At 35.0% G+C, this 21311-nt stretch overlaps 1 protein-coding gene across 11 annotated transcripts in view; it reads right to left on the bottom strand.

The window, feature by feature from the left end:
- The window catches only part of LOC113115736 (ras/Rap GTPase-activating protein SynGAP-like), a 103817-nt gene that overhangs the window by 26967 nt on the left and 55539 nt on the right, over positions 1-21311 (bottom strand). For 8 of the 11 annotated variants that reach the window (XM_026283299.1, XM_026283305.1, XM_026283298.1 and 5 more), the window contains 12 exons: positions 17681-18057; positions 13395-13516; positions 8809-8962; positions 8339-8437; positions 6252-6491; positions 5271-5606; positions 4266-4410; positions 4037-4181; positions 2633-2869; positions 2138-2339; positions 1827-2032; positions 44-257 (listed from right to left, as the gene is read on the bottom strand). In XM_026283299.1, the coding sequence (XP_026139084.1) occupies positions 44-257; positions 1827-2032; positions 2138-2339; positions 2633-2869; positions 4037-4181; positions 4266-4410; positions 5271-5606; positions 6252-6491; positions 8339-8437; positions 8809-8962; positions 13395-13516; positions 17681-18057 (2477 nt within the window). Of the gene's footprint in view, positions 1-43; positions 258-1826; positions 2033-2137; positions 2340-2632; positions 2870-4036; positions 4182-4265; positions 4411-5270; positions 5607-6251; positions 6492-8338; positions 8438-8808; positions 8963-9990; positions 10153-13394; positions 13517-17680; positions 18058-21311 lie in introns of those variants that run through there. The other 3 variants (XM_026283302.1, XM_026283307.1, XM_026283306.1) reach the window with 3 other exon arrangements.

Below are 21311 nucleotides of genomic sequence, written 5' to 3' on the forward strand. Positions count from 1 at the left end.
GGGCACCCCCACCCTATCAAAAGCACTGCCCTGTGGGACTTACCTTTGGGTCTGGATCAGTAATATCAGAACTGCTAGTACAGTACGCTGGACTGGAGCGGGCCAACGGGGGACGGGCGACATAGAAAACGTCTTTAGATGAGGCTCGGTGAGGATGATCGTGGTCTGCAAACCCTCCCATTCCGGCCCGGGACGGAGGGGCGACGCCACTGGACATGGCAGAGGTTGGAGAGGGCAGGCGAGTGATTTCAACTGAACTGAGATATGAGAATGTTAACATGGAAAATCATATCCACATTCATTTTCTCTACTAACAATATTCATGTAGACATTCACTTAAACTTAGTTCCGAAACCTAGCGAGCCATATGATGTGATAATTTTTTTGTGCTTGTTTTATTCAATTATTTATTTGATTAATTAATGAAATAAACTTTTTTATTTTAGTATCATTGATATAATATTATAGTTTGTTAATATTTTATATTATATTATTTTTTTATTATAGTTTATAAAAAAAAAAAATTCACCTTAATCTTAGTAAAGGTTTATTAAGCCCCTTTAACACTGTCATTCTGGCAAATACAGGGGTAAAGTGTTCCTGCAATTGTTCCCGGGTCGCTAGATTTTGCCCTTTCACACTGCCAGTGATGATCCGGTATATGTGCGTGCTTTCACGCACAACCCTTGAAGATCCCGTAACGACACGTGACATCAGCTCGTGACGTGTAATGTACGAGCCGAAAACGCTAGGCACGTTATACTTTCACTGAAACAAGCAAACGATCTCGGCGTCAGCGCGGAAAGTGAGGAACTAACTGATCTCTGCTTCATTACAGTTTGCAAATATGTATTCGTCGCGAACGTTGATCTTCCTTCAAAACAGCCGGTAAAAGAGTCGCGCGATAACGCGTCATCACTTCGACACGGAATTAGATCTGGCTTTTGTTCACACAGCACTCGTCCCGGGTCGAACCTCGCAATGTTACTAGGTCCCCAACCCGGGTTCAATGCGGTAATCAATCCCGGGACGTGGTTGCTTTCACACAGAAGGCGACCAGGCAATGTTACGGGAATATTGCGGGTCCGACGTGCAGTGTGAAAGGGGCTTTAGTGTATCTTTAACGTAGCACTTATTAATATCTATTTGTTAGTTTTAATTTGTTTAGTTTTAGTTATTTTATACTTCAAGCTAAACTAAGCAAAAATGAGAAATGCTAGCAAATATATTAAATAAAATAAGGTATATTATTTGATTTCAGTTTATTTTATTTTTGTTTCAAGTAATAATTTTTTTTGTTTGTTTTAGTTTTAACAATAATAACCCTGTGTCTGTAGAATAATAAAATAATAAATAAAATAAAATAAAATAAAATAAAATAAAATCATTTAGCAGACGCTTTTGTCCAAAGTGACTTACAAATGAGGACAATGGAAGCAATCAAAATCAAGTAGCAAGTTTTTTTTTTTTTTTTATATAATAAAAGAAAACAGATAGAATAGAAAAGGAATAGATCAAGCTTGTGTTAGAGGCCTTTTTTGCTTTTGTTAATTGTATAATAAATTAAAAAAAGAAAATGAACAGAATACAAAAAGATTAGAAAAGCTAGTTTTTTTTTAAAGAAACAAGTAGTTGTAGTAATGTTATTTAATTATCAGTCTTTTTTATGATTCCTTTTAAGTGACAGGAAAATAAAAAATAAAAAAAAATACTGAAATTTTTTTTTAGCATCCATTGCACCTTTGGCTAAAATACAGACTAAGTAGTCAGCTCGCTAGGATTTGGAAAGTAGTTTCTTCAGAGGTGACACACATCCAGTAAAGTACCTGTTGAGGTCCCTCATCATGAGGTTCTGGAACTCAGACGAGACGCCCCTGTTGAAGCTGGGCCTGGAGAGCAACCTGTCTGTCTGTCTTTCTGGAGGCGGTCTGTCCGTCTGATGACTGGGCTGTCGCTGGAGGTGAGGGTTACGAAGGGCCATGCTGATGTCATTCAGAAGTCGGGGCAATGGTCCGAGTTTAATGATAGCATCCTTTGACACGGTAAAAACAGACCGAGGAGACCAAACTGATGACCGATTGCAAACGCAAGTAGACAATCACACTCATACTCATCTAGATTATCAAACAGCATCTACCTTGCTTAGTTGTGCCATGACTTCCCACAAAAGACTGTGCAGGATCGAGAGCTCCCTTCCCAAGTCGATGTAGCCCTCAAAAGCAGCTGCGTTGCTCACGCTGTCGAGATTGGAGATCTCGTATAGAAACTGCTGCATGGAGCCCCACTCCATCTCTAAAAACTCATTCATAAAGCACATGTACTCCTCCTTACTGCCAAACCTGTAACGCAGTGAGGGATCGCTAAGGACACGGGAATTTTAAGACAATGATAATGTGAATGATCATTATGTTCATCATCAGTAACGGCTGCACAGTTTATTATAGCTAAGTGGTTAACGATCTGGGCTGACAGCCCAGATGTTATAATTTAACCCATAAAACTGGGCGGAAATCCCCAAACAGAACGGTTACCCTGCTGAAAAGACCAGCATGAGTAACTGTGCTCTAGTAATACAGCAGAAAATGATGCCATGGTAATAAAGTTAGAAGACCTTAGAGATGTGTGTACTGACTTTGAGAAGTTTGCAAGGTTCTGCACAACTTTGGCTATGAGGGTGAGTGTGCGTGAGGTCTGCTCGTCGGGGTACTCCTGCGTGAGGTTGAATAAGGATGGCGACATGACGGCTGGACACAGGAAGCGCAGGAAGAGGGAACCACTGATCAGTCGATCTGCAATGTCTTCTCTTCCCCTCTCAGCGCATCGAACACGCCAGGATGCAAACACCTCTTTCAATTCTCTTGGAAACGCACTGGGAGAAACAAATAATACACATTATTTCCATCTAGATTTAAGCAGCTGGTGTGATATCCTGTTTTCACTGCACCATCATGTAAAAGATATTAAAATAAACCAAAAATAAAATTCATAATTAGGGATAATGTGTGTTGTTATCGATATAGTTTTCTCAATATGTTTCAGAAAATTTTCATCATGCAATCTTAAAGCTGCAGTCTGTAACTTTTGACGCTCTAGCGGTTAATAAACAGAACTGCTTGCGTCTTGCAGAAGAACATCGTAACTGCAAATGGCAATAGGACCACTGGGAGGAGCCAGAGGAGCTTGATTTTTTCACAGATTATCTGTCTCATATTCTACTGTCAGGACATAATGACAGGTTTAATAAATATGTAAAAAATATATTTTTACAAAAGTTACCCACTGCAACTTTAAGAATTTTTTAAAGATCTCCAATCAAAGCTATTATTAAAAAGTTTTGTCTCTCAAAATCAAAAGCTGCAAAAATATCACAATGTATCATTTTTAATATCCGGGGGTGTGGTGCACTCAATTAAAATATACAGATTTATTTATTTTTTCTGTCCAGTGGTGTGGTGCCCTTATAAAATATGGAGGTTTTTTTGGGGGGTGGGGGAGGGTGAATAGAAAGTTAAAAAAGACCAACATTTATTTGAAAAAACATATATTTTGTAAATTTATGTATATAAATTTTTTTTATAAATTTAATGCATCCTTGGGGAGTAAAATTTTTTTTTTTTACATATAAAGTTTTAATGGTAATGTATCACAAAAAAGCGATAATACTACTACTAAATATTTCTTGAGCATCAAATACTCATATTAGAATGATTTCTGAAGGATTATGCGAAACTGAGGACTGGAGTTATGATGCTGAAAATTCAGCTTTGATCACAGGAATAAATTACATTTTTTATAACATATTCAAATGAAAACATTTATCTTAAATTGCAATAATATTTCATAATATTACTGTTTTTCCCGTGTTTCTGATCAAATAAATGCAGCCTTGGTGAGCATAAAAGTTATCTTTCAAAAACATTTTTAAAAATCCTAATTATTTGATTGCTGCAGTACATCTTGCAGTTTTTCAGCCAGGAAATGTACAGATGGCACATCGATTTAAAAACATTTCCAGACTCTCAGCTCAGTAACTAACCAATGCGAGTTGACGATTTTGCAGAGTGCCAGCTCACAGCACATCCGGAGGTTGGCTTGATGTTCGGGCAGCACAGAAGGTGGAGTCCTCATTGGGTCGACTTCACAGTTCTCCTCTGACTCATACAGCGCACGGATAAAATCCCCTGAATCCAGATGAGACCATTAATGGGTGAGAGTACAGCAGCTGAAACTACGACTACTCTCCAAACAGTCTGAGGAAGTCTGACCTAAAACGTCTTTGAGGTACTTATGTCCGATGAGTTTGAGGTACTCTTCTATGGCTTTGGTGGCCAGGGTGTTCTCTCTGAAGATCAGGTGCTCTCGATCGGTAAATCGGTCCACCTCACACATCGCCATGTCTGAAAGAAAATCCTTGTGCAGAACAAAAGAAGAGACATCTGCAATCACTTCTGAGCTTGCCTTGTTGTCTAGTGTCGACGTATAGAGACATACAGTAATCATGATAGAACCAGATAAGTAAGTAATTTTGGAGTGCTCTGCATAGACAGCAACGATGTTGTTATTTTGAACTAAACTAAAACTATTTCAAATTGCTTTGGTAGGGTTAGAAATTGAAATTATATTTAAGTCGAAATTAAATATAAATAGTAGATAAAAACGTAAAACTTAAACAAAATTTAAACTTTAAAACGAAACTTTATAAGTTGAAGTACTGAAATTGCTAAAACTAAAAAATTCATATTTTTTTATATTTATAAAAAATAATAAGACAATTGAAAAAAAAAATATATATATATATAAAATATAGATTATTTTTTATATTTATAAAATAAATGTAAAAACTAAATAAATAAAAATAAAAGTCACTATTCAAAAATATGTATAAATAATAAAATAATATATAAATAATATTGTGTACCAGACAAATAATATACACACGCGTAACATACATAACATAAAAAAAACATATACCCAAATTATTAGATAAAACTGTCTACACTATTTGTGCAATACTATTTAGTATTAAATGAAATATAAGCATAATCCACATAGTTTCTTTTCTGCATTTTTTCTGATTTAATGGATTTAAACATGGTAATATGTTGCACACACATTTTGAATTCTCCAAAATGCGAACATAAAATTACACAACATATTAGCATATTAGGTAAATTATAAAATTTGATTGCTGTCTGATTATTCAGCTCACTAGGTTTAGGAACATACTAAGTAACCTGCATGCAAACAAACATTATTCAACAAAGTGGTACCTTGGCCTTCCCTGTGCTCTGCAGGATGTGCACCAGAGCGCAGGCCACTTCCTCTTTGCTCTTGACACTCATCAGCGGCTCCAGAACGGCACACAGCGTACGGTAGTTGTTGGTCACATACTCTGCGAACTCTTTATACAGCTCCATGGGCAGGATGCTCATGGTCTGAAAGCGTGACTTGAGCCGCAGGGAGGCGTTGATGATTTTGCCCCCTCCAACACCACCACCCTTGGTCAGGACGCTGGGCTGAATGACCGGGTACCATTGCTCCACAAACTGACGACCAGTGATGCTGGAAATGGGAATGCTAATCAAGCCCAGGTATGTGCTCTTCTCCTGTTATTGTCAAGAAAATTGACAAAACAAAAGTCACCATATCAAGAGACAAATCAAAGTTTCATCTTTTTATCATAATTTTAAATGGCAATAGCCTTGAATCATTATTTTCTATATGTTTTACACTTATTTGCATATTTTTTAAGGAGTCATTTCTATCATAACATTTTTATATACACATACTTAATTTTTTTTATAGTTATTAATTTCTAAATAATATTAAATATAAATAAAATACTGTTAATATATTTATGTATATAATGGATATTAATGTACATTTATATTAGCATTATAATAAATGATATAATAATTAATTTATAAATAATACACAATATTAATATACAATAAATATTTATTATAATTATAATAATACAATTACACACATGCACACAATAATGAATATACACACAAGTGTGTATCTGTGTGTTGTGAAATCTTTTAGAAATATTCATTATATATTTGTACATAATATCTGTTAACTTTTAAATCCAGAAATAGTTAATAAATAAAAAATACTATTAATATTATGTTGCCATATATTACTATACATAATCACATTTATATTAGCATAAACTGTATCCATCAATATGCATGCATACAGTCTTGAAGTCTTCATTTTGAGTGGTATCTATCGAGAGAGTGTACCTTGCGTCTTTTCTTGTCCGTCTCTTTGTAAAGGTGAAGGCGGAGGTTGCGGACAGCTGGCAGGTTGTTGAACTCGAAGTGCTCACCCCAGAAGACGGTATCGGTTCGGGGTTTGCTGGTGGTGCGGGCGTAAAGCATGTCATCCAAGCACAGTTCACAATAATAGCGCTTTTTGGGAGGGAGTTCCCGGGCCTCGATGATCCACAGCTTCAGAACGTTGTCGACGCGCCGACTGTTGTCCTGAGTGTGGGAAACACAGATGGTGAAGCCAACACAGTCATATTTGCACCATATAGACTCCAGGTGAGGGTGGTGCGAGGGTTTGCAGATCTCCAAATGTGTCATCAAGCATGCAGACAGACAGCAGAGACTGCAGTGATTTAATGATCTGAACTACTGTTAGTCTAACACCTACAGCGTGTCTAAAGTGCTGGATGGTCTCACAGAATGATGAGTCACTAGAGCCATCAAAATGCCACTTTCTACTGGCAATCACAGATGCACTAAATATACCCTGAATAACAGATTTCCAAAGCTCCGGTCCTTTCATTAACGATAACACGCTACAGTCATTATCTCTGATTGCAATACTATGGTATTCTGATATATAACATGTTACTGAGTGATTACCATATTTATACACCAAGGTTCTTCAAAGATAGAAAGACAGACTAACATAATAAATCGACCGATAACAGTGTGTTCTTTTTTTTCACATTCCGTTTAGTAGTGGCACATCTGTACGTTTGGAAAACTAACAGACTGTGTGGAAAAACATTTAAATAATGTCAATTCACTGAACAGCTGTATGGAAAATTCAGCTGAATTATTTTTTTTAAATCTGTAAATTCTGTTCATTCTAAAACAATAAATAGCAAACTAGCGATAAAACTAGCAGTTATTATAATCATAATAATTATTGCTATTATCATTAATATAAAGTAACTTTTATGTTAATATATTTATAATAATATATGCTATATTTATAATAATAATAATAATACATTTAGATTTATAATATTTATACATGATTTGAATTTCTATCCATGCTAAAATAATAAATAGCAATTATTATTATTATTATTATTATTATTATTAAATGAACAAAGGATGTGTAATATGAATATATTTACATCTATAGTATTTATATTTCTATATGGTCTGAATTTCTGCCCATCCTTTCTACTAAATGCCTTAAAGCTTTGAATATCTTTGAATATCTTTTCACACATTCATACAAAGCTCACGATGTACCTAATAAACACAATTTTGTTTTCTGTTGGACTGGTTAAGACCTGCACAACCTGGATCCTAAAAGTTAACAATTAATTCTGATTAGGCGCAATTCCAGTTCTACTTTACAGTTTTGATGGTCAGTGGACAGACTGTGACACTATCTGTGACTACGTCAAAGAAACAATGGTTAACACACGTTATTCCTGTGGTACATCTCCAAAATCATGGCATTATCATGGTACCATATGTTAAAATAATGTTTTTTGTTTTTTTTTGATCAGTGATTGCTTTTGGCAGTGGTTTGCTGTGAACTAATCTGTAATGCACATCTGTGCTTTTGCTATAACTTCATAAACTTCTTCCATTAATCAGCTAATAAACCAGACTAATGAACACCCTTGGTCTGTCCTCGTTTACTGTAATATTGTCAATGCATCTGTTGCGAGACTGAGCAGGCTGATCATTTTTGGACGCCCGTGTTATGTTCTCCATGCAACATGATTGAGCCCGAACTCCCGCTGCCTGAACATCTGGACGAGTCAATCCACAGCGCTCTCCTTCTAAAGCCCACCCAATCAAAACCCCCAAGACAGACACAGTCACAGACGTCTGCAGGAGAATCAATTCTGCACTGGCCTTTGAGATAAATATTATCTAAGCATACCAGATTAATAAAGAAAGTGTTTATTTCATTATGAAGCCTGTTTGAGTTCATTCAGGAATCCCACAAATAACAGTAGAAGCTAAAATGAGTGTAAAGATGGTAATGACAGGAGAGGTTGTTACTGGAGTAGACTGATGCAGTCATGGAAGAAGAGAGTTCCTCTTTTCTTTTTCTTCTTCACACTCACTTTGTTTGGTTTGACAGCTCTCTGCAGATTCTCTATCCATTTGTCTCGCTCCGCGGCCGACCGACAGGCAAAACACTTTGTTCCCGAAGTGGTTATCACCTAAGGAAAGGAATAATGAGTTTCAGTATTTCCCCCATCAGCGTAATTTTAATTATAAGAAAGAGCAACAAAATTCCACGGGGCACTAGAGTTAATAAAGTCCTGCATTTGATGATTTAAGACGGGATGTGTGATTTCTATGCCACCAGTGGCCCCAAGTGAAACTGACAGAAAATTCATAGATTTCATTCGTTGTTCTTCATTTCGTAGAATGACAGAGCAATAGATATAATGATAGACAGAATGACGGATCGATAGATAGATTTAAATATGTGAAAATCCGAAATGTACTGTTTTTAATAAGCATCTGGTAGATTCTGTAAGGATCATGCAGCTTCTGAGTCTGAAGTATATGGTTGGCTGTAGATCACCTCAAAGCAGTACTCCTGTCCCAGTATACTGGAGTGAACAGGCTTGATGACCGCATCTTCATCAAGTGTCAGATCCAAGGCCTCGGCTGCGCTGCTGGGAGACAGCAAAGACTCATGGGAGTGTGATTCTTTGAAGCTCTGCATCAGACGAGTCCTGTGAGGGAGCAAGAACAGCAGGTCTGAGAGAGAACACGGCTACATGACGAGGTCAGTATACTTCATTTGATATTACACAAGTCAAGATTCTTCCGAAGTCCTTTATCTGTGATGTATGGGGAACAACATCAGCGTCTATCATCAGTCGTGAGATAAATTATGAGCGCTTGAACACTTGGGGAGAATTCACTGAGAATTAAATTAACAATTTGCACATTGCGATTTTTGAACTTGACAATGCTTAAGGTTAGCTCAAACATACAATGCATTATCCATATATGAAAAATGCTAATTTGATTAATAAAAAAGGTTCACAATTGTCACTTAAAAAAAATAATCTAAATCTAAATAATCTAAAATGAGCCCAGTTTTTAAAAATGATTTGCGAAGAAAAGACTGAAAATGACATAAACATAAGTTTTAGCATTTAAATAAAATGCACAAACACTGTGTTTAGATTATAGTTTCAGAAAAATGCTAATATATATATATATATATATATATATATATATATATATATATATATATATATATATATATATATATATATATATATATATATATATATATATATATGTGTGTGTGTGTATTTGAAAAAGATGCATTTATTAAGTTTCCAATTTTTGTTGTTTTTCAATATAATTCTGATTCTGTATGCCTTCCATAGGTGGAAACGTAAAAAAATAACACTTTAAAAATCACTATTTTTATTATTATATATATATATTTTTTTTAATAGAGTATTCACATTTTGGAATAAAGTACTAAAGCCATTTATAATTAACTTCATAAAAAAATAAAAAAAAAGTCTGACTGACTGAAATAGTTAAGGTCGATTTGATTTCAGTGGTTAAGCTGAATTGTGGTTAATTAGCAAATACTTTAGTGAAATCAACCCTAAATATGCTCAAAAAAGTTTCTAATCAGTCTCAGCACAAATATGAGCACATTTATGTCGCATAAAAACATACATACATATCTCTCTGTACCCACACACCCCCCAACTACACACACACACACACTCACTTCGCAGTTTACAGCCACAAACCCTTGAACGAGCTGAAGAGAAGATTGACAAGCTTATCGAGAACTATGATTATATAAACATCAAAAGAAAAAGCATGATAAATTGTTAGATCCCTACTAGTGATGTATCGCTTCCCCTGCGTCTTCAGAGACTCACTGTATATGTATACATTCAGCCTCACAGCGTGAAGTACATACAGTACAGTGTGGGAGAGAGAGAGAGAGAGAGGTATAAAAATAGACCCAGAGGAGTGAGTCAGAATGAAAGAATTGATAGAGCGAGTGGAGGAGGAAGGGAGAGAGAGAGAGAGAGAGAGAGTAGTGAGACAGCGAGAGACTTCTCAGTGGAAATCAAAATGTTACATAAACCTGAGATCTGAGATCTATCTATCTATCTATCTATCTATCTATCTATCTATCTATCTATCTATCTATCTATCTATCTATCTATCTATCTATCTATCTATCTATCTATATGTCTGAAAAAAACACAAGAAAAAATTACTTAAAATTAATTACAATTTTACTGCACCAATTTTCAAAAGTGATAGTTTACTTCTTTCTTTATTTGAAAATGATACACTTATTTAGCAATGATGCATAAAAGCTATGAATTGTGACAGACATTTATAATGCTACAATAGATATATATTTCAAATAGATGTTATACATTAGAAGCTTCTATTAATAAAAGAATCCTTTAAAATTTAACACGGTTTACACACAGAACATAAGTATCTGAACTGTTTTTACTACTGATAATAATAAGGCATAAATCTTGAACAGCAAATCATCATTAGAATGATTTCTGAAGGATTGTGTGAAGACTGAAAATTTAGCTTCGCCATCACAATAATAAATGATATCAAATATAACATATATTAAAACTGAAAACTATTTTCTGTTATATTGATTGCATTTTGTAATATTTTACAATATTATTTCACATCATATATATATATATATATATATATATATATATATATATATATATATATATATATAGGTCAGCATAAAATACTTCTATTTGTGGATTTTTTACAGTATTTTTAAAATAAATATATTTTTTTTGTATTTTTTTCTATTTGTATTACCAACAGGCAGTTAAATTGCATTGCAAAATAATCAGTCCCTCCAGAAAAACGTGATTATGCGATCGCCTGATTTAATGCATAATCAGACAAGGGCCGCATATTTATGCGGGGGTCGCATTTTTTCAAATACGCCGCACTTTTGCCGCATAAATTGCCGATTTCAGAAAGCAAAATATGCGGAGGTAGCATGATTTCATAATAATAATAATTTTTGTTGCAAAAAAGTCACATATATCTTAGCAGAAAGTTGAAAATCACATTATTTCCCAATGGGAACCTTATGAAGTGACGTAATTGCGTGACTTGAACATCATCTGTGAAGCCCGCGGTGAAACCAGGGTGAAGGACACAAATCATTCTCACCTGCCAACAAAAATAAGCACAAAAGACCGGGCGAAGCAGTTACCCGGTGTGTTACATGACAGTGGGGGCACATTATTTTGAGAGAGGGATGAGGATGAGGATGGCGAATGATAGGCCAGTGTTAGAGGCTACGCAGTTAGCTTTCATTTTCACAGTGGACTGTTGTAGTTTCATTCAGAAGTTGATGCACCTCTACAGTTGTAAGATTGTCCTTTTTTGTTACGGAATAGTACCAAAACCTTACAGTTGTAAGTATATTAGGAGTATGTAAAATAATTTACGTTGCAGTAAGAGATTGCACTTTGCAATTCCTGTAAAACAACATTTGTATATAGAAGTTGTTGAATATTCCTTTTGTAAAGCTAGAGAACTTGTGTGACTCAATGTTTTGTAAGTTTGAGCCATGTGCTAATTAAGGTCTGAAATAAAACAGAATGAGAACTTAAATATTCTGTGATTTAGTATGCTTGTTTATCATAGGAAGTCATAAGAAATGATTCTTTACAGTAAGGTAGTAGCCTCGTGAGAACAGGGTGTTGGGGGGGGGGGGGTCACCTTTTTTTCTCTTTTTCATCAAACCGCATTTTTTGCAAGTTCCTGCAATTTCATCACATAAGATTGCAAAAATATCCCGCATATTCCATCGCATTTTTTAAGAAAACCTGCCCGCAAAAATCGCAAAAATAATCCGCGTTTTTCTGGAGGGACTGAATAATAAGTGAACATCCAAAAATAAATAAATAAATAAATAAATTAAATGTCAAACTGATCAGCAGGTTGCATTTGATTTTATATATTTTACTGTAACTTGCATTGTACATATAATCTTTTTTTTTTTTTACATAACCTTACTCCTTTATATGTTGCTTTTAAGCAGGTGAGCAGGCAGCAAGAAAGAAAAGTGGGATTATTCTTCTTGGAAAGCTATTTAGTAACTGAGGCGAACAAAGTCCTAGATTTCTGTCTGTACATCACACAAAGCTCTCACAGGAGTCACTTTTATGGAGCTTTTTATCTTTTATTCAGCCTGACAGAATAAATCACCATTAACTTTTATTTGTACGGAAAAGAACCACTTGGACATTCTCCAAAGATACTCATTTTGGGTTTGGAACGAGATGAGGGTGAAGAAATGATGAAGTATCCCATTCACATCTACACAAACAAGCTTTTGGGACGAGGTCAGTCAAATCCAAAAGATAAGTGGGTTTTCTACTCCAAAATTTCAACGCATAATTACTGGCATAAATTTGTGTCATATTGAAATCATCCTGACTTTCAGCTCTCTTTGAGATCAGGTGGATTATATCACAATTACATTCCAAAATGAAAAACAGCATAAGAAACGCAGGCTTTCTCTGAGACGCTGTTCACAGTGCCACTCCAGCTGTTCGACTCCATTTGAGCATCACACGACAATCCAGCGCACTACCGTTCCAGTTAAGAGCTGAATCTAATTATATGAAAGAGGAGATGTCTGTTTGAATTACTCAAAGCGCTCGGCAGAACGGCCTTCATTTCAAAGCTACAACGCAGCGAAAACTCTCCTCTTTGAAAAGGAAACATCACTAAAGCATCCCTGTCCGAACTGAGCAGGAACTTCAAAAACCACAAGCTGGCTTTTTCTGGAAGACCACAGGCTGACCGTGGGTGAGATATGAATAAATGAATGAATAAACCGTGACGAGAGCACCTGTCGGGACTCTTGAAAACGCATAATAAGGAACCAGATTGAGAGATAACGAATTGGAGTGCAAACCGGCATTTAACAGAGCACTTCATCTAAAAATGATGACTTGCTGACCTCTATTTTATTCTAATATCACATCTCATGAGTAAATGAGGACAGGATTTTCATTTTTGGTTGAACTGTACTCATTGAAGGTTAATATCATGACACAGCAGTGTTTTTGCATGCACGTATGGGAGGAAGAGTTTGGATGGTACCGGTCTTGGTCAGCGCTGCGGAAACGAGGGAGGATCATGTGACGGAAGCTGCTGGTTCGGTCCAGTTTGGGCTGACTCTTGGCCCGCTTAATGGACCCCTTCAGTCTTCTACTGAGGAAACTCTGAGAAAAAGAACAGACTCTGAATTAATATGCATGACCACAGAACACAAACCTAAGGAATGGATTTGGATTGCAGAGTCAGATAGTTGAAAACAATCACAGGGAATATTTTTTAATTATAATGTGTGTTTAATCCCACCAGGAGGTTTTCATTTATTAAGCTCCAAAAACCTTACTGATTGATGTTTTCATGCACTTAAATATAAATATAAATATAAAAATAAAGGGTCTCAATTAAATATACGCAGTTTCACATGATTAGTGCAAATTGACACATGACCAGAGCAACTTATTTCCTGTTTGCACCTTGAGAAGATGATGGCTGCTTCAAAGCTTCAAAACTGAAGGCTAGTAAAGTGTCTTTACGTAAATATTTGACAAAGATTTTTGGTACACATGATCTTTAGGGTGTTTAGTGTCAATATCTGCATTCACACATATATATATCTTTGTTGAGTGTGGTCATAGAATGAGTAAACATGCTGATGGTCACAATAGTAACCGGTGGGATAACAGTGAACTGAGGTATACAATATAAATCTAATTGCAGCTGCTAGTTGCACAAAAATGTGTTACAAAAAATGTACAATAATGTTGTAATACTCGAAGCATTAATACAAAAATTTGATGTTATATTTGACATAACACTAACAATTTTGAAATGCAATGATAGTTGATTTTGTTCTTTTTTATCTCAGTGTTCCTATCAAAGTATTTTTTATTTTTTTATGCATAATATTAACCCTAGAATGTGATCAAAAAGTTAAAAATAGCTAGGCTAAGTTATCTAACCATTTGTATGACTGCATAAATATGTTATTTCAGTTCACACAATATCCCACCGGTCACAAATGTGACCGAACATAAAACAAAAATTTTCACACACAGTTTAAAAAAATTGCTAAATGTAATTATTGATTATTTCTAAGGGTTACTAATGACACATAATTTGGATATTTCATGCATGGGATTAAACGGGTTAAAAAGTATAAATGGAGTAAAGTGTAAAAAAAGAAAAAAAAAAGAAAAGTTTACTAGTATTTGTATTTCATATAAAATTTAGTATTTATATTTATATTATTGTTTATAAACACACGCAATTTATACATATTTAAATACATTTATTCTGAATATTAAAATTACTTTTTAAAATAATTTTATTTTTAACAATAGAAAGTAACATTAATTGAAACAATAATTGAGCATATTTTTAAAAAGCAATTATTTATTATATTTTTATTATATTTAATATTACATTAAATTATTACATTCCATATTTGTATTACATAAAAAACTGAATAAAGTAAAAAAAAAAAGTATATATTTTTATAACTCTAATTTATAAAATATTTAAAATTATTGACATTCATAATTCTAATATTAATTAGATAAGTAGATGCAAAATTGTGTTGCAACTGACTGACATGGTTTTCCTTTGCTGGTGGCGAAACACTCCAGGAGTGCTGCACTATCCACATTTAACCAATAGTGGGAAGTGTTGCTTCATAAATAGTTCCTGACGCCTACAGCAAGAACAGACTGGCAACAGCAGGAAAGAGGTTCATGCCACAGCAGAATAAAATAAAAAAACACTCAGATCTCACTGTGTTCGTAATGCTTTCATAAGACGTGCAACCTCAGATTAAACCTGAAAATACACAACCCATCAACAGATGAATGTTTAGACACAGCAGATGAAGCTGTGAAAACTCTTCTTCTCCGTGATGATTATAGTTTATGCAAGGCAGCAGTGTTTTGGTATTCCTCCAACATTATGGCTAGGGGGCTCATTTTAAACTAGTAAGCCCTTAGCATCAAACTTGCACAATTAAAATCAGCCCAAACTACTCACCCATCTCAACCTTGTTTCATCCTCAGGTGTGCTATCTATTTTGAGTTTTTGTAAACTTATAAATAAACTTCAGATTACATTTCGAAAATCTCTCATTTGGAAAGTAGTTCCAAAGCCTAAAACTTATCCAAAACTTTGCTTTCTTGCAAGAACTGTTATTTCCTTCAGGAAATGCAAATCTAAATGAGCTCTGTGTTTCTAAAGCAGAATTCAGATTAATTTCAGAAAGAACTGATTTTAAGACTCTTTGTGGTTTTCATGAAAGTGAGAATAATTAATTAAAAAGAGACCTTAAGAAAAGCATTTATGCACTTTTCTTAACCTAAAAAAATTGATCTGATTACCAATAAAATATTAAGCATGTAAAGCATGTATTGCAGTGTCACATCACTGGAGTGCCTCTCATTTATTATCGCAGTCATTTGCAGCTAACAGTTTCGGCCAAACTGTTATACTAATAAAATCATTAATAGTATGCTAAGGTAAGCATCAATATTTATATTGCTCACCATTGAACAAACACTTTTTTAAACTTGGTACTTGTCCTACATTGTTTGTTTGACAGAAATTAATGCTGTCTCAATTCATATGACAACTTACTTATTTTATTATGTATTCTTACTATTTTTGTCTAACACACACACACAGAAAAAAAAAACAGGAGGAAAAAGGGGAATAGTCATATATAGAGGAAGAAAAGCACAGACGGACTCTTGACTAGGGCCAATAAGCAACCAAACAGTGATTAGAAATGAACTTTTTGATTCAAAGAAAATACTTTGAAATATATTGAATTAGATTTTTTTCACCGAGAAAAAGGTGCATGATTTAATTTGCAACAATTTTCACCAAGAAATTGCAAGTAAATTTAACAAATAAACACAGAGAAGTAACACATTGAAGTAAATAAAAAAAAATAATTGAGTGGAAAGAAATCCAGGTTAAATATACTCCAATAGTCTTAGTTTTATAACAACTTTGAAAATAATACATATATATTACTTTTTAACCAATGTTTCTGTAATAAGGGGCCGTTATGTATAATCATCATTTACAAAACAATTGTTTTAGAATAATTGATCTGTGGTTGCAATGCTTGAGTTTTATTATTTTCAGTTTTAAGTATTTTTCATGCAATTTCAATTCCTGAGCATTTGAATTATAGTCATCATGTTCATTCTAATTTAAACAGACAAAAAAGGTCTACATTAGTTTATCACTAAAGAGAGAGAGAGAGAAAAAGAAACAATATCATATCGTATTTTGGCCGAAACCTACTTTTCATTCTGCTAAAATGCATTCGATGTTCCAGTAATTAAGACTTCATTAAGTCTTCATGTTTATCATATTATTAAACAGACAAAACAACAAAACTAGTTTATAGCAGAGTAACAATACTGTATTATTTTGTGGCAGAATCTGCAACTTGTACATTTCCATTATTTTTTAGATTTAAAGAGACAGTTCACTCCAAAAAAAAAATAATTCTGTCAGACGTAGTGGAAGTCAATGGCTACCGTCAAATACTTGGTTACCAATATCTTTCAAATATCTTCTTTTGTGCTCGAAAGAAGAGTTTAGACCAACTCATACCGGTTTAGATCAACTTGAGGGTGAGCAAATTATGCAAGGAATTTTCATTTTTGGTTGAACTCTCCCTTTAAGTATTTTCCAAGCTACTTAAATCCCTGAACACTTGAATAACACAGGGACACTAAACCTAAATAAAGGGCTTCATATTCATCCAACTTTACACAGACAAAAAGGTCTACATTAATTTATCACCAAAAAAGAAACAGTATTGTATTTCAGCAGAGTCTGTACTTGCAAAGGTACATTTTCTTTTCTTTTTTTCTTTTTTTTAAAGGGATAGTTCATCCAAAAATAAAAATGCAGTGGAAGCCAATGGCTACCCTCAACTATTTGGTTGCTAACAGTCTTTCAGAAACTCAGACTTGTTTGAAAACACTTAAAGGTAAGAAAATGACAAGAGCATTTACATTTTTGGTTGAACTATCCCTTTAAGTATCTGCCAAGCCACTCAAAACCCTGAACACTTGAATTAAACCAGAACACTAAAAAGTCTTCACATTCATTCTATTATTAAACAGACAAAAAGGTCTCCACTGGTTTATCGCACAGAAATTGGCCGTTCCATCTGATGAACTCAGACATAATGACTCAGTCATTGGCTTGGGAACAGATGAACATGTTTGCTTCCTGCGTGACTAACTGTTTGTCTAACACCTCCGAGCCACTCGCCGGCCGCTCGAACCCACAGCACAAGCCGAATCGGCTGTTAGATAACCTACCTCAAGAGAGGGCAGAGCTGCCACACTGGGTCCGGTCCCTGGATTAGAACCCACAACCTTCCACTCACCAGCAGCCCAATGAGAGAGCGGGACAGAGGGAGGGAGAGTCAGAGAGACGCTCGGGGAGAGCGGCAGGGAACGGGGAAGCAGAGGGGTGCTGACTCTCTTCTGAGACTGTGAAGTGGAGAGGCCGGCGGAGGGAGACAGGGGCAGAGGTGCGAACGGGAGCGAGAGGGAGAGGAAGGGAGACAGGGATCCGGGACGGGTCGGCGGGGTACTCACAGATTGTCGGAAGGGTTGTGGGGGGGCAGTGGGTGGGATCTCCATGCTTGGCTGTTTCCCGGTGGCGATGCTCTTCCGCCGGAGCCGAGCGTTTTCTGCAAGAGAGAGTCAGAGCAAAGTATCACAAGCAATGGCAGATAATGCAACGAAAGGCTGGAAAACAATGTCGTTTGCACAGATTTTTGCACAGAGTCAGTCTGTAGATTTTGGGTATTCAGAGATCTTTCATAATGTATGATGAGGATAGAGTCTGACTCTGAGTCTATCCAGTCAGAGGATATCACTCATGGTTACATTTATGCTGATTTCAGAAATGTATTCATAGATTTTAAGGGTGCTTTCACGCTAGCACTTTTGGCGTGCACCCGGGTTCGACCGACGTCAGAGTTTGGTTTGTTTGGATGATGTGTACGCTGCCTTCTGAACTCTGGTGCACACCCACAAACCGAGTCTGCTTAAAAAAGGTGGTCTGGGTTACGGTTCATGTGAACTATGGTACGGTTCCCTGCTGACGCGAACGCTATCGTATCAAATCACAGAAGTGAACCGCTATTAATAACGTATTATTTGATAAAAATGTGTGTTTGTGTCTGTGTTTCACTCACTTTCCTAATGAGCGGGACTGATGCACTGCAAAACAGAGAGCTGTATATCTAATTTCTGTTCACCTTCAGCGTTCTTTAGATCCTTTGCAGTACATTTGTAACACAGACGTAAGTGGCGTTATGTAACGAAGCGTTTTAAACAAAACGAACGGTTCAAAAATGTAAATATTTAAAAGTGTAGAGAGCAATGTTATGCATTTGCCACTTCTCCTGCACTGCCGTTACTAAGCAACAGAGTAAACAGCTCCTGGCTTGATGACGCAGACGAACCGCAGTTTGGACCCAAATAAAATAAATATGAATACAGTCCAGCGGGGGCAGGGGAGGGGGGAGAAATCCAACTCAGGTTCTGATCAGGCAAGCGAACCAAGTGTGAAAGCACCCTAAAAGTCATATAGGGCCAGTTTTGCTAAACAGAGCCAATTAGCATGAGAGCGCAATTCCAAAATGGTGCCAATGGGAGGGGAAAATGTCTGTGGGTAATTTAATGATTAAGCATAAATTAAAGAACAGAGATGCAGAATCTAATTTCCAATGCAATCTACCAAGCACAGCGCAAAGTAGCGTGAGGATATGTTCGGAATCTGAAAATGTGTTCATCTGGAATTCCAAATAAATGAATACGTGTGGAAAACAATCCTTTCCTTTCTATGACACGTTCTCTGTTCTCTGCACTGCCACCTTCTAGTAACAATAAATTCAGCCATTTCAAGCACAAAAAAGCTTGAGATATGCTTTTTTGGGCATTATATAATGGTGCAAATACCAAAGAGTGCAAACATTAGTAAATAGTCTTGCATTATTCATTTAAATGCACTCGTCCCATAAATTTTACCTCTGAAAGGGAAACTCCTACAAATGCATATTCAATAAGGTCAGGCATAAGGTCAGGCGCAAAAATAACTTTCCACGCGTTTTCAGCACTAATTCTTCACTGCACGTCTTTAGTAAATCCTGACAGTACTATTTTAACGCCAAAAGATGGTTTGTATAGGGCAAGCTGTTAGTAAATGGCCCATAGTTTCATATAGTTTATAGTTAAAACTATTAAAATAGTTTTTGTTAACTGAATTTTTTTAATAAAATAAAATAAAATTTGACAAAAATAATAATTTACCTTAAAAAATGAATTTTTAGCAACAAACTGAAATAACTAAAGTTAAAAAAAGTTCTTGAAAGTACAAAAATTACTGAAACAAAAATTTAAATAAATTAAAGGCAAAAAGAAATATTAAAAAAAATATTAAAAACCACAAGAGCACAAAACAAAATGACTAAAACTTAAACTAAAATTAAAATGAAAATATTAAAAAATACAAGCTTATTCAAAATAGAAGTAATAAACTTTAATAGCATATAAATAATAAAAATAACGAACACATAAATAATAATAATAATAATAATAATAATAATAATAATAATAATAAATATAATTGTAAGCTTATTAAAGGAATAAATCCCCAACAGTAAAATTTGAAAAAAATTGAATTCAATGAATTAGCATTCCCCCCCCCCCCCCACTTTTAATTTCTAAAAGAAAAAGATCTTTTTGACAAACATATTCAAAAAAGTTTGTTCACATGACATGAAGTTATTTTAGTCTACATAATAATGGCCATCATGTTAGCATGATTATCCAAGCAGTATTTGCTTTATACTTTCAGATGTGGATTACATAAATCATGGGTATTAAATAAACCTGTAAATGGCTTCATAGTTCATACCCTCATACAGTATCACAGCAAAACTGATTCACAGCAAAACTGAAAAATTTGATTAAAAGTTGTTTGAGTTATTTGCCAGTTACAAGCCATCTTGTAACCCAATAAATCTTAAATCACACATTAGGAATGACGGACTGACATTCACTGATGTAATCAATATCTGATATCTGAACAACTTTTTAGTGGAAAATCTATCATGAAAAGATACAATTTTGTCATATGTTTGTTGCATTAAGCCACCAAAATAACAATATGAGCAAAAATCTATGTGTGTTTTTGTGCCAGGTTGCATTTCAGGAAGAGATTGAGTCTGGCTCATCTCGTATATGATGCTGCGAGTGACACTATGGCTCTGTCCCAAAACCAAGTGGACTGCCAATGTAGGCAGCTTTCCCAATGCAAAAGCTGTTCCAAAAGGTAAGATACTTTCTTTTGGCTATTGTGGTGAAGGCAATCCAATAATGAATTTCAAAAAGCATCAATCCATCTTAAATGGCAAATTAAGCAAAGAAATGTCAGCAACTATAAACATAATTCGTTCAATTCAAAAATCATTAGTTATATTATTCAATGGACCTACTGTCCTACGGTATGTATGGCCTTTTTTTTTTTTTTTTTTTACTATTCCTAATCAATTCAAGTTTTTATTTTTATATCAAGTTTTAGTTTTTATTTAAATATTTTATATTTATAGTTTATTTTGAACATTATAAATATCTTTACTTTCACTTGAATATGTCCCGCTGAATAAAAGTATTAATAAAAAAACTAAAAAATCTAACTTTTAAATGACATGGGTTGGACCCCCTTTTGACTTCAGAACTGCCTTAATTCTTCATGGCATAATTTCAACAAGGTGTTGGAAATATTCCTCAGAGATTTTGGTCCATATTGACATGATAGCATCACATAGCTGATGCTGATTTGTCGGCTGCATATCCATGATGTGAATATCCTGTTCCACCACATCCCAAAGCTGCTCTATTGGACTGAGATCTGGTGACTGTGGAGGCCAGTCTG

The sequence above is a fragment of the Carassius auratus genome, chromosome 16 (assembly GCF_003368295.1).
Source record: "Carassius auratus strain Wakin chromosome 16, ASM336829v1, whole genome shotgun sequence".
Taxonomy (NCBI): domain Eukaryota; kingdom Metazoa; phylum Chordata; class Actinopteri; order Cypriniformes; family Cyprinidae; genus Carassius; species Carassius auratus.